Below are 12,083 nucleotides of genomic sequence, written 5' to 3' on the forward strand. Positions count from 1 at the left end.
TACCTTTTATCATAACATAAGCCCATCTATAACCCTATACTATATAGGCGCATATACCACGCCCCTGAATACGCTTATACCTGTGCTAACAGAGTCGTATAGAGTAGTGTAGTGGCGTGAGGGCTACTGTGAGGGCTGGTGCCGCGAGGGCTAGTGCTACGAGGGCTAGTACTGCGAGGGCTGGTGCTACGAGGGCTAGTGCTACGAGGGCTAGTAAGTCCGATAGTAGCAGTATCACTGTGGTGGTACTCGTTTAGTGAAAAATCCAATAGTAGCTATATAGCTATGGTGGTATTTTTCTGGTGGTTTAGATGAACCGGTTGTGCTACCAAATTGCAACGAGAGTAGGATGTAGGATGCTTGGATTAGTAACTGCCTGGTACTGCCTGGAGAAGGTACATGTAGTGACGTGTGGCGTCACGTGCCTATGGCACAAGGTGTCGGGGAGTTAAAAATAAGGTACGGTGAATGGGACTTGAGGGGCTTGGGGGGTTTGACGGTCTCCATTTGTACCGTGTTGGTCGCCTGTCTTGGTAGACTGGCACGATACGATGTATGACGCCGATTAGTTCACGTCGAGAATCACCACCGCGCCAAAATATGTGGGGTAGATACAGTGCCGATGTCGATGTCGCAAGCGCCGCAAATTGAGCCATGTCGGAAGGACGTTTTGGAACACCATCCACAGTAAAGTTGAAGACGTCAGATGTCTCCTTTGTGGCTTGGAAAACGGCTGGAGGTTCAATAGCGCCACGTAGATGTGTCCCTGATAAGTATAGTCATATGCCAGCCTTATTTTCTCTTGTTTAAACCGGGATACTGAAGGATCTGATTTGATTGTGATACGCAGGAGGCCACGGTGAGCTAGCCAGGGCGATGCCTGACAGCGCGATTCTCCTGCCGGATTGACGAAGTTTTCTCTCGGTACAGCCTGCGATCTATGATGCACCCAGAGCAGGCCAAAGAAATGTAGGGTATTCTGTTGTTTATAGACCAGGGCCCTCGAGAGTGAAGATGTCGAATCGAGAAAGGCTCGCTTGGTCGGAATGGCCCCTGGCAAGCTGAACGTGGATCATCAGGGCTGGGGGTGTGTCGGTTAGTGTACGTTCAAGTACCTTGGAGGAAATTCTTGGCACCGAACCCAGTCCTTGTACTGACATGGACGGGAGCACAACGGTGGAAGAACAGGTGGTGCGGGTGGGTGGGGACCTGGCGGCCTTGCCGACACACTACAGTGTACCTTACTATGCTACCTAGGTGGGCTGAGATGCTTAGTATCCGTATCTACCTCGGTAGGGACATATTGCCCGTACTGCTACACGGTTCTCCGTCCAACGCGCCACCGACGTGTCGTCCGAAGCTTAGAGGAAGTTAGTCCCGAAAGGCATCGATCAGGACGCATCTGGGTTTGAATGAGCTCATGTGAGTAGAAGTGCAGCGACAATTCTCAAGCCCCAGGCTCCATGTGCGCCGTGCGGTGCAACTCCAGTCTCCCTGTCCACCTTAAATTGATGCATCCTCCCTGCCTTTCCTTTTCGCCTAGATTCGTCCAATCACATGAGAATGTACAAACGGGGGGTCGCAGAGACAACACAACATCACGATGCGCATGCTGGGCCATTGGCCAATCAGAGAGAAGTGGTCTCGATCGATTGACCTCATGCCCTTGTGCGAGAGCGATAATAGGTGCCAGGCCAATGACCTTGCGGTCTACGTAGTAGCTTCCCTTTCCCTGATTCCGACCCCTACTCCCGGTTGACTAGGTAAAGTACGGACAGACATTGCTGGTCTGCAAAGGAAGTCATCTACTGAGAATCATGCTCACCCTCAACCTGGGTATCGTTGACCTCTGCCTCTTCCTTTCGGGCGTATGAACACACTTGTGCAGTCGGACGTGTCACCGCCAATTTTAATCCAACCTCAGATGGGCCGATAATCTCCATTTTTCTGACGCAGGCAGAGAATGCGGCAAAAGTAGGTCCCCCGGAGGGTAGCGGAACCAGGAAAACAGACAAACAGTTCTGCAGGCATGCGGCATCGTCACCGCTGGCAGGTAACATCTTCTTCCCATTAGATACCGCATTACTCCCCTCCCCCCTGACCAGGACATGGGCCTATGCTGGTCTCGTTAGCTCTGTTGGACGCTTCAGAAGTGGCAGTCTAGAACGTGGCCCCGGCCCTTTCACTTATCTCTCGGGGGCGACTGAATTTGACAGCGTTGGCGCGGGACACATGGATGGAAGTGCGACTCAAGACACAGTTACAGGCGCCCGTTGCCACATCTTGACGATGTCTGACTTGCACAACCAGCTGCTCACCGTTTCTGCGTCGAGATCCCAGGGCTTGGAACCGTAGAGTCGCAGTCCGTGAAGTCAGTGAAAGTAGCCAGGCGGTCAGAAATACTGGATTAGAGCTGCCAGGCACCGGATCGATGTGCCTAGGGTCTTTTAAGCGTTAGAGTCGACTCCAAGATTGAGCCGAGTTTGACCGTAGCTGACGATTTGGGCACGGCACTGCCAGCTCCAGCTTGGCCGGGATGTCTACATTGCACTAAGGTAAGGTGCGGATCAAGCGGCGCCACCCCTCTTCGGGACGCTCCTCGACTGCTGGGGCTTTCATATTTAGCTTCCTTCAGCTTCTATTCGCTGGCTACCTTGTTGCATCGTGAGCACCGGGGCAGGCGTGCGAGGGCGTCTTGGGCGAGGCAAGCCCGAGACAGGTGAGTAAACAAGGTTGAGAATGAGCAAGACGGGCAGGTGTTCGGGGTGAATGTGGGAAAGGACCTTCATATGAGGCGTAATCATGTACAGTGCCAGGGTGTGGGATGGCCATGGCCATGCGTGATGGCATACCACTCGCAGCTTCCCACGCCCACCTGCTACCTGCGCCTGCCTTGATCAACCTCCCGCACCTTCCCATCACAACTTATTAAACACTTCAGGCAGCTCCTTCATCTTGTCTTGCCCTGCTCTGGTCTCCCCCATCTCGCTTAACTCTGTGTGGCCTTGCTTCCTCAGAAACGCGTCGATACCTTAACGGTCGACCCTCGCGACCTTTACCGACATATTTGACCGTCTCGTACACTTGTCCATCTTCAACAACAGCCTCACAATCCTCCCTCCACTTTCACCCTCACAACGATCCTAAGGATCACAAGTCGCCTCACGAGGTACCACAATAACTTCAGTAGGTAAGTTATTGAGATCCTGGTATTTACATGGCTTTTGCCCTTCCAGCCATTGGCCACATTCCCTTTGCACCTTCCTCATCACAGCACCTTACGATTTTTGTCCTGCCTGGCAATTCGGAGTCTTGCCCATTTGTTTCCCAGTTTGGAGTGGAGGTGATCCAAGAAGTGGACTTGCAACACTCACCTGCTCACGGGGCTCTTGTGCAATTTGAGGCCTACTGATCTCTCTCCTTCCCGTCACACTGCACCTTCCTCCAGTTGCAGCTTCCCTGATTGAAGTAACACCCTCATTTCCCTTGCCACCTCCTGACAGCAACCTGTTTACCTTTTCTTCCCTCCATCACCCACCAACTTTCTCTCTCTCCTACTTCCACCTCACACTCCCACCTGCGCACCGCCACCTGCAGAATCTTCACAAGCTGTCCACTCGACCAAGTCAACACTATTCACCAAGAGGTATTGTGTGTTTTCCCAACTCGCTGTCCAAAAAGAAAAATCACTACCCAGCTTTGTACCTCATCATGTTCTTTTGTTGCTGCTTTCTTGTGCTGTTCGAAAATCTCTAACTTGCTTGCATAGGCCTTTCACCTGACGCAAATTTGCTATCTTCCGGAACTCACACGCCCCAGTCTACAGAATCCACCAACCCAACAGTCATTCACGATGAAGTACTCTGTCAAGTATGTTGGCTCTGGCCTGCTCCTGGCCTCCTTCGTTGTGGCCCAGGGCAACGACCTTCCTGAGTGCGGTGTAAGTGTTTTTTTCCCTACCTTCATCTAATTGCTCTTGATTTCTGCGGATGCTTTTTTTTTTGGCTGCATTCGACACTGCGGAAACAAGCAGTTCGACGCTTGCTGACCCTGCGCTTGTTGCGACTGGGCACCAGTTTCTATCCAACACCCCCGGGCGGCGTGCACATGCTTCTCAGGGATTCGAGTTATCTAACGATGATACAGACCACATGCATCGAGAGCATGCTGGGTAAGGCCCAGTCTCTCGGCTGCGTCGCTGACGACAAGGCCTGCCTCTGTCGCAACGTGGATTTCACCTACGGCATCCGCGACTGCTCCTACCAGTCCTGCGGTGATGATGCCATCGCCAAGCAGGCCATCGACTACGGCGTTGAGATCTGCCGTCGTGAGTGTCTACCTACTAAGCACAATGTCATGGCACGCAGACTAACTTTATCCCAGAGGCTGGAGTCGCCATCACTGCCACTCCTGAGGCCACTGTCACCAAGCCCACTGGCACTGAGACGGTCGTTGCTTCCCCTATCGTCTCCGGCGTCTTCTCGGTCATCACCTCTGGTGGCAGCACCTTCTCAACCCTCATTGGAGAGACCACGATTGCCCCCTCTGTCGGCACTGGCGGTGGCCAGACGGTGGTCCCCAGCCCTGTCTCGACTTCTACCTTCACTACTGTTGTCACCAGCGGCGAGTCCATCTTCACCGCCACTGGTGAGACTACTCTTGTCGGCGTTGGTGGAGTTCCTGGTGCTACTGGCCTTCCCCAGTCGCCTGTCACTGCGCCTGTTGTTAGCACCATCACCAACGGCGACAGCACCATTCTCTCGACTGTCGCTCCCACCACCATTCTCACTGGCGAGACTGATTTCACCACCGCCAGTTCTGAGGTGAGCGAGACTGCGTCTGCGACTGCTACTCAGCAGGAGACCCAGTCTGAGACTGGCAACGCCTCCAGCGCCTCTTCCACTGGTCTTGTAAGTACTTGTTTCCCTTGCAAGCTGACCGCAGTTACTAACACCCTATTCAGGCTCCCAAGCAGACTGCCGGATCCGCTGTTGGCATTCTGGCTGCCGCCGGTCTTGCTGCCATGCTCATCTAATGTCTTCTGACTGGATGTGTCGGGCCTCTTTCCTTGCTTCTCGGTTACGATATGCGCATATTAACCGCAAATACCCGCCTTGCCCCCCAATCTTGCTCCACATTCGGATCATTCTTGCTTTGTTACCAGATTTGAACCTGACACGGCTGTGTCGGGTACATCTTTGGTAGATAGGGATGGAAATGTCAGACGGAGAAAAACGATGGGGATGGGATTTCCTGGGGGGTGACAGGCATGATGAGTTATTTCCCGTCTTCGTTTTGAGATTGCAATCAATGGATGATGCATGATACACACGGTTTTCTTCTACTCGGGATTTAATGTTGTAATGGGCGGGTATCGATTTGTAGGCTGCGTAGGCTTGCCAGGACGTGGTCTTCGACTCGCCCATCCGCAAGTGATTGATGGTGATGGATAACCCGAGTGAAAATCATAGTATAAGGCAGGGACGCCGCCGTAATAAAGCACATGACGACATCCGAGAATGTCAACGCTTGAGACCTCTCGTCAGATAGGCTCAATCAGAAACGGTATTATCTTAAAGGAATAGGCCGATTTGCTTTGTCGCCACTTGAAGATTTAATTGATGGCTTATTCAAGAGACCGAATGACACCCAGGGTATTTTGAATGTTAAGCTACATACTATATAAACAGGCATCCGCAGCAGACGACTATTTCTTTCGCAACAAGGCCAACTTGGCCGCAAGGCTAGCACTCACACTGTCATCTTCATCCGAATCGGATCCGGAGCTGCTTGTCGCAGTCTCGTCGTCGTCGTCCTCGCCGAGACTTTCCTCAGCAATGACATTTGCCAAGGCATCTATCCTCCCCCCAGCGCCCATGTCATCGCTCTCGTGGCCGTCATCCTCGTTGCTAGGCAACTCACCCTCCTCCAGCTTACGTCGTATCATCTTGGGGCCCTTGCCGCCCTTCCTACCAAGGAGCTGGTCGTCCCGCTTCCGTTTTGGAGTGAGACGGACGGGCTTCGGTTCCGATATCAATGACGAGGGCAGTGATGTCCCTGTTTCAACAACATAGACGGTAGGGAATTCGAGAACTGTCATATCGCGGAGTGCCTCGCCTAGTGGGAGCGTCGCGTCGACGCTGTGAACCACCGTTTGCCCTGCGGCAGCTGCGGTCGCGGAGGTTGTTCCTACGAGGAAGAAGCTGTACCTCCTTTTCTGCGCCTCCTCCTCTTCCGTCGTCCCAGTGAAGGCGGACACTCCTGTGTAGGGCATCCAGCTACTAACGATAGGGTTCTGCAAGCAGTATCTCCCCGGATGCCAGGCGCCCGTCTCCGTATCTTGAGCAGTGGCCATCGACTGGCCAGGCTTATGAGGGTATTTGCGACGCCTCTTAGAGCGGCCACTCGAATTCGCGTCTTGAACCTCGTCAACATATTGGAAGTCGCATTGATGGTTTTGTTGTCGTTGCTGCTGCTGCATCGCCACCTCCTCCTTCCTCGCGAATTCATCGTCGGAATTCTTCTGGCCTGCAATGAAGGCCCTGTAAAGTGGTGTGTCGTCGAATGCCTTGGCCATGATCCTCTTCGTCGCCAGCTGTGCAGTATTGTCGGCATCCATCTCTCCTTGCTGCGGCAATATTCCCCTATTTCCCCTGGTATCGGATTGCACAAGCAACCACTCAACCTGCCAGTTGATCCGACCTGAGGCCTTGCTAAATGTTGTGCCATTCTCCTTCTGCCTCATCATGCCCATGGGCGCACGCCTAAGAAGGATGGCAAACTTGCCCAGCCTCTTCCTGCAAGCCGGAGAAGACAGCACCTCCGCACTCTTGGAGTCCAAAACGACAGCATTGTCACCACGCAGCAATTCCGTCACAAGCACCCTTCTCTTTCGCCCGTCCTTGCCCGTCTTCCACTTGACGCTTCTGACTTCGAGAGGACGCAAATCCTCGGGACGAAGAAGCCGGCGCTCCTCAACAATCTCCTTCTCGGAACGCTGAACGGCGCGCTCGATGCTCGATAAAAAGTTGTAGTCGTGATCGACACCTGCGGGGGTTTTGAGCTTCGAGGGAGGGATGTAGGCGGTCGCGTCGCGAATGCCATTGCATGAGTACCATGTCTTGTGCCGCTTATTACAGCCCGCTGAACATGTCTGAATGGTGCATCGAGGGCACTTGTACTTTGGAGGGTTTACGTGGCAGATGGCGCAAAGACTTGTGAGGAGAGGATCGGCCATAGCCGCGACTTGCGGAAGGTTGATTCGATCGCCGTAAGCGGGAACCAGACGCCTGCAGTTGATAAATTCTTCCCAAGCCGAAGGTGTGATTGAGATCAGATGCCTGTGGAAGTCCAACGCAATGCAATCTTTGACATGTACTGACTAGCTAAGGTAGCTAGCTGATGTCAGTCGCCTGTCACTGGTCAGGTAGGTTTTTTTTCTCCACCCTAATCCATTTGTTGTTATCATTGGCTGTTGTTTCCAATCGCTTATCTGAGATTATGTCCGCCGATAAGACGCTCAGGGGTAAGTCCACCGCCTGTGTGCGACCAATTTCAAACACAGCTAGGCGCATCACGAAGACGTCAAACCACTACAAACTTTTGCCTTCTGTCACTGCCGTCCTCTCCGTACATGTCCCTGTGCACAATCAATATCGCTTGTCAATAATTTGCTTTTTACTACAGCAAAAGTGGCACACTTATCCTCGCTGGATTGGATTTTTACTTTTGGCAGGGAGCGACAAGAACTGAACTAAGTATCGGCTCGTAGCCTACAAATGATGTAACATCGTGAGCACATGTAACCCGTCCTCCAGCGAGCACTGTCGGTGAAACTCAAAAAGAAAGAGAAAACTCAGTAAAACGAGCAGCGATTGTCTCGTCAAGTAGAACAAAGAAAATATGAAAATAACGCCGGACACTGATAAAATTTTGTCCACGACGGCCAGTCGCAAAAAGGTATAAGGCAAAAAAGGTATATGCACAATCGGTAAATCATCCTCCCCGTCGGCTTGGGGAGGGGAGAAACACAAAACCCCTCCCCCAAGCCGCTTATTATCCCCCCCTCGCAGACGAATTGCGCACCAGGGGATTGAACAGTTTTTGTCCATCAGCGGGTGCCACCCAGAGCACTGATGCGGGCGCCCGACGGCCGGTGGATAAGACCGTCGTTATGCTTGCCGACGACGCCGTGCTGTGGCGGCATGGATTCGGACTCGCTGCGCTCTTCCTCGAAGTCCTCGTCGTCCTCAACGATTTTCGTTGGAATATCATCCCGGATCATGTACTGCTGACTTGACCGCTCAGGAGTGGCAGCGCTAGAAGCGAAGGACATGGCCGTGCTGCTCCTGTTGGGGACCAGATCGGGGGTGGGTGGAATGCTAGATGTCCTGCCAGATACAGGATGCAAGAGGCTATCCTCACCCATTTCAGACGTAGCATTTGACTGCGTGTCATGGCCATCGTCACTCTGACCTGCGGCGGAGAGGTTGCTGCGACGGCGCTGGGCGCGAAGTTTCGCGGCGCGTTCGTCAATCTCAGCATCCTGAGCCAACTGCAGACCTTCAACTGCTGCCTGACACTGCTCAGCAATGTTTCTGATGATGTGCGCGATCGCGTCAGTTTTGTCCTTCAGATGGCGATCGGCCACGTCCTTGAAGCTAGACGTCGAGAGTCTTTTGTTGGCCTGTGCGGCAGCAGAGAGAAGGCGCGCCTGGTTGGCATCAGCATCTCTAGGCGCCTCGCCATCGACCTCCTCAGGGTCGTAGCCCTCCTCGATCTCGCGCTCCAGGTCATCAGGCTTGGTAAGAGACTGAACGAGATGCTCCATGTGATGGCTTTGGCCCCCAATAAGACTACGTAGGTGAAGCACCACGCGGCGAGCCTCGTCACGCTGCCTAAGGATAGTGACGTTGGTGTGTTGAAGTGCAGCAAGCTCTTTTTTGTTGCGCTTACGCTCTCGCTCGAGCTCCTCCGCAATCTCTTGCTGAAGAACCAAAGCCTCTAGGGCATCATCACGCTGCTTCTCGGTAGCACCAAGGCGGACGTTGAGTCGCGAGTTGTCGTCTTTCTGCTGGTCGATGAGACCGGCAAGGCGTCTGTTCTCCCTCTTATGAGTTTCGATCTTGACCTTGAGATCCTGTGTCTCCTTGGTAAGCTGCTCGGCGAAGGCCTGGAACTTGAGAAACTGCAAATAATTAGCATGTGCGAACCGTGAGTGATCCGAAAGTCAAACTTACCTGCTGTTTCCAGCTCTCCAGCTCTTCATTGAGATAGTTGTTGCGCTTCGTGACCTTATTTAGCTCGGTGTCCATGCGGCCCTTGAGGTTGATGAAATCCTGCCAGGCCTCGAGAGCGTCTCGGGAGTACTGGTTTCTCTCCCGAACTATTTCATTCAGATGTCTCATAGAAACCTTGGTCATAAGAGGCTTCTTTACAGAGCCACCAAAGACAGCCTTGATGCCAGTGTTTCGACCCATCTTCTCGCAAACGTGATCCATGACCGTCATCACCGCGTCCTGGTTCCACCATTCGGGGTCCTGGATTGACTCGACTTCGCCACGCATAACGATAATCTGGCCGGCCGGGACCAGCTTTCCTCCTCCGTAAGCCGATCGGAGATGCGGAGGGACACCCGAAGGCGTGACATCGCCGTTGAGGGATTGAGTGAGGCGGGTCACAAACTTGTTGCGCTGACCAGGGTTCAATGCGGTCGGAGGGCTGGATGTAAGAACAAAGTTGCGGTCGAGATCGACGACCAATGCGTCGGTGGGCGCAGTAAAGAGAGAACGACACTCAGCAGTGATACCAAGGATGTACGGGCCTGGTTCCTGGACCAGGTCCTTGGCATGGCGTGCGTGTACGACGGGAACATATAGACCGCTCCACTCATAGACGCGAACGCAGTATCGGACAGTCTCTGCGGCCATGGTAAGCATGGCAGGGTAGTGGCTGACAAAAATGATGCGGCGAGTGGGTGAGATGGCAGCCTCAACAACGCCGACAATGTTCGGGATGGAAAGACAGCAAAACAATGGCCACATCGCGAAGTTCTGGAAGCCAGTCGGTGAAGAGGGGAATTGATAACACAAAGCATAATCCTTCATGTCGATTCGAACCAAGTCGTTCAGTCTCGGGGCAGGGAAGCTCAGGATGCGCGAGACCTCTTCGGCATGAAACAAGTTGGTGGCCTTGTTCCAGTGGATCCACATGCCGCGCAAATAGTCTCCGAGCAGATTGTAGAGCGGGTACCGAGACAGGAAGGACAGGCAGTAGGGAATCCAATAAGTCTCATCCGGGTTATCGTAGTAGTCGGGTTCGGTCCTCTTGCGCAGATCCCGAATGGTCTCGGCTCTTTTCTCGTCGGCCCTGGACCACACACGAAGGCAGATGCCGTACAGTGTGTGGGAAGAGTCTTGCTGCAGGACGAATGCGTGATGGACGCAGTGAGGTTGACTGCGGCCGGTGCAAATCTCAACGTCGTGAGGAAAGCAAGCCTGCTTCGCGTGAGCCACACCAAAATTCATGCAACCAGGGTCGCAAACGGCGACTTACCCGCATGGCGGCGTGCAACGACCTGGCGATCTCATTGTCTTGCTCCAGCCTAGGACTGCTTCCAAGGATCTCGGGCAGCCAAAACTGTCCAACGGCGCCCTTCATGTGACCTATCTTGCCCTGAGCAGGGGCAGGAGCCTTTACCCATTGCGAAGGCTCCCTGCCAACACCGCAGACCATGTAGGCGTGGGTAAGAGTCTTGGGCGTCCGCTGCTGGGGCTTTGCGTTTAGGGTTGAGGGAATCGGCTGGGTGATGCGTGAGTGAAGCGAGGAGGTACGACTCGGAATGATAAGATTGTTGTCGGCCTGGTCGCGGGTGACGGGCCGACCATCACGGTCACCGGTCCGAGGCCGGGTGAAGGACGAATGTGCGTTCAATGAAGGCGCCATGTCGAGGGTTGTGGTGGAGGAAATCGAGAGATTTGAAGTGCGATCTAGCGGGTGGCAATCCGGGTCGCCACGACGTGCCCAGCGTGCTGGAATAAATGCGTAAGGAAATTCGGAACCGTGAATTAGACGACGATCAAGCTACCTAGAGAGCAAGCTCTCATCAAGGAAGGAGTCGGGGGCAAGGTGTTGCTCAAAAGGCCGCCATTCGAAGAGGCCGAGTGTACAGCAACAACAATTGTCTGGCCGGTCTGGTCGAGCGTGAGATGAGGCTCAGGCACCGACAGATTGCTTGATTGACTGCTCGGTGACAGGTGGGGGAGAGAAGGAACAAGAAAGGAGGGAGAGAGAAAGAGAGAGGAAGGCAAGAAATTGGAGACGAGACAAGAAGAGGCGGTTCAGGTAAAAGGAGAGGATTGGCCGGGGGGGAAGGGGGTGTCAAGTTAGGAAGTGTTTGGGGGAAAGGCGAGGGCGTGGGCGTGGAGATGCAGACGACAAGAAAGCGAGGGTGTGCCACTGGCGGGCGGGCTAAGATGAAGCAAAAGAGGACCAAGCACCTCCCTAGGTGCAGGTGCTTTGGGCAGTAGGTGAGGTAGATACACAGCAAGGTAGATGAGGTGAACGACGAGTAAGAGGGATGGGCCCAGCAGTATCCGTAGGTAGGTAAGGTACCATTGCAAAGTGGCAGACAGCATGCCGGGGAATTAAGGTAAGGTCTGGAGCCAACTGCAGCTGTAAGCATGCAGGAGGTATCCGCAGGTGAGTGTCGTACATGCCGACAGAGCAGGCACAGAAGAGAGAAAGAGAAGACAGGAGATGGGAAGGGCCACAACAGCACGGCGGATTGACAGAGGATTGGGGGACGGGTGTGCAGGGGGTACCTACCGTACCTAAGGTAGGTAGTAGTAGTGGAGGTAGCTTCAGCAAAAGAACAGGGGGGATGCTCAGGGCACTGGGCCAGGATGACGGGCTTGCAGGCCATCCGTAGCCAGGTAACCTTGTAACAGGGGAGGGAACCGTCGTGTTCCTGACCAGGCAAATAACGGCCTTGACTCTTGCTGTTGCAACCTGGGCGGGAGTGTGTGACTTGAGACTCTTCCGCAGCGCCCTAGTGTTTGGGTCTGGACCGCGAACACGGCGAT

General features: G+C 53.8%; 3 protein-coding genes across 3 annotated transcripts; 1 reads left to right on the forward strand and 2 right to left on the reverse strand.

Annotated features, from left to right (window-relative positions):
* Positions 1-3,853: 3,853 nt before the first annotated feature.
* On the forward strand, positions 3,854-5,035 carry GCG54_00003383 (uncharacterized protein; the record flags this gene model as incomplete). The annotated part of the gene is made up of 4 exons (XM_045403456.1): positions 3,854-3,940; positions 4,147-4,327; positions 4,384-4,910; positions 4,964-5,035. The coding sequence occupies 4 exons, from the start codon at positions 3,854-3,856 to the stop codon at positions 5,033-5,035; spliced, it is 867 nt and encodes a 288-aa protein (XP_045259644.1).
* Positions 5,036-5,707: 672 nt separating this feature from the next.
* GCG54_00003384 (putative box C/D snoRNA protein) lies at positions 5,708-7,237 on the reverse strand (the record flags this gene model as incomplete). Its single annotated transcript, XM_045403457.1, has 1 exon — positions 5,708-7,237. The coding sequence occupies one exon, from the start codon at positions 7,235-7,237 to the stop codon at positions 5,708-5,710; it is 1,530 nt and encodes a 509-aa protein (XP_045259645.1).
* An 873-nt stretch (positions 7,238-8,110) lies between these two features.
* On the reverse strand, positions 8,111-10,944 carry GCG54_00003385 (uncharacterized protein; the record flags this gene model as incomplete). The annotated part of the gene is made up of 3 exons (XM_045403458.1): positions 8,111-9,187; positions 9,240-10,496; positions 10,555-10,944. The coding sequence occupies 3 exons, from the start codon at positions 10,942-10,944 to the stop codon at positions 8,111-8,113; spliced, it is 2,724 nt and encodes a 907-aa protein (XP_045259646.1).
* Positions 10,945-12,083: the final 1,139 nt, after the last annotated feature.

This window comes from Colletotrichum gloeosporioides (assembly GCF_011800055.1).
Source record: "Colletotrichum gloeosporioides strain Lc1 chromosome Unknown consensus_74, whole genome shotgun sequence".
Lineage (NCBI taxonomy): Eukaryota > Fungi > Ascomycota > Sordariomycetes > Glomerellales > Glomerellaceae > Colletotrichum > Colletotrichum gloeosporioides.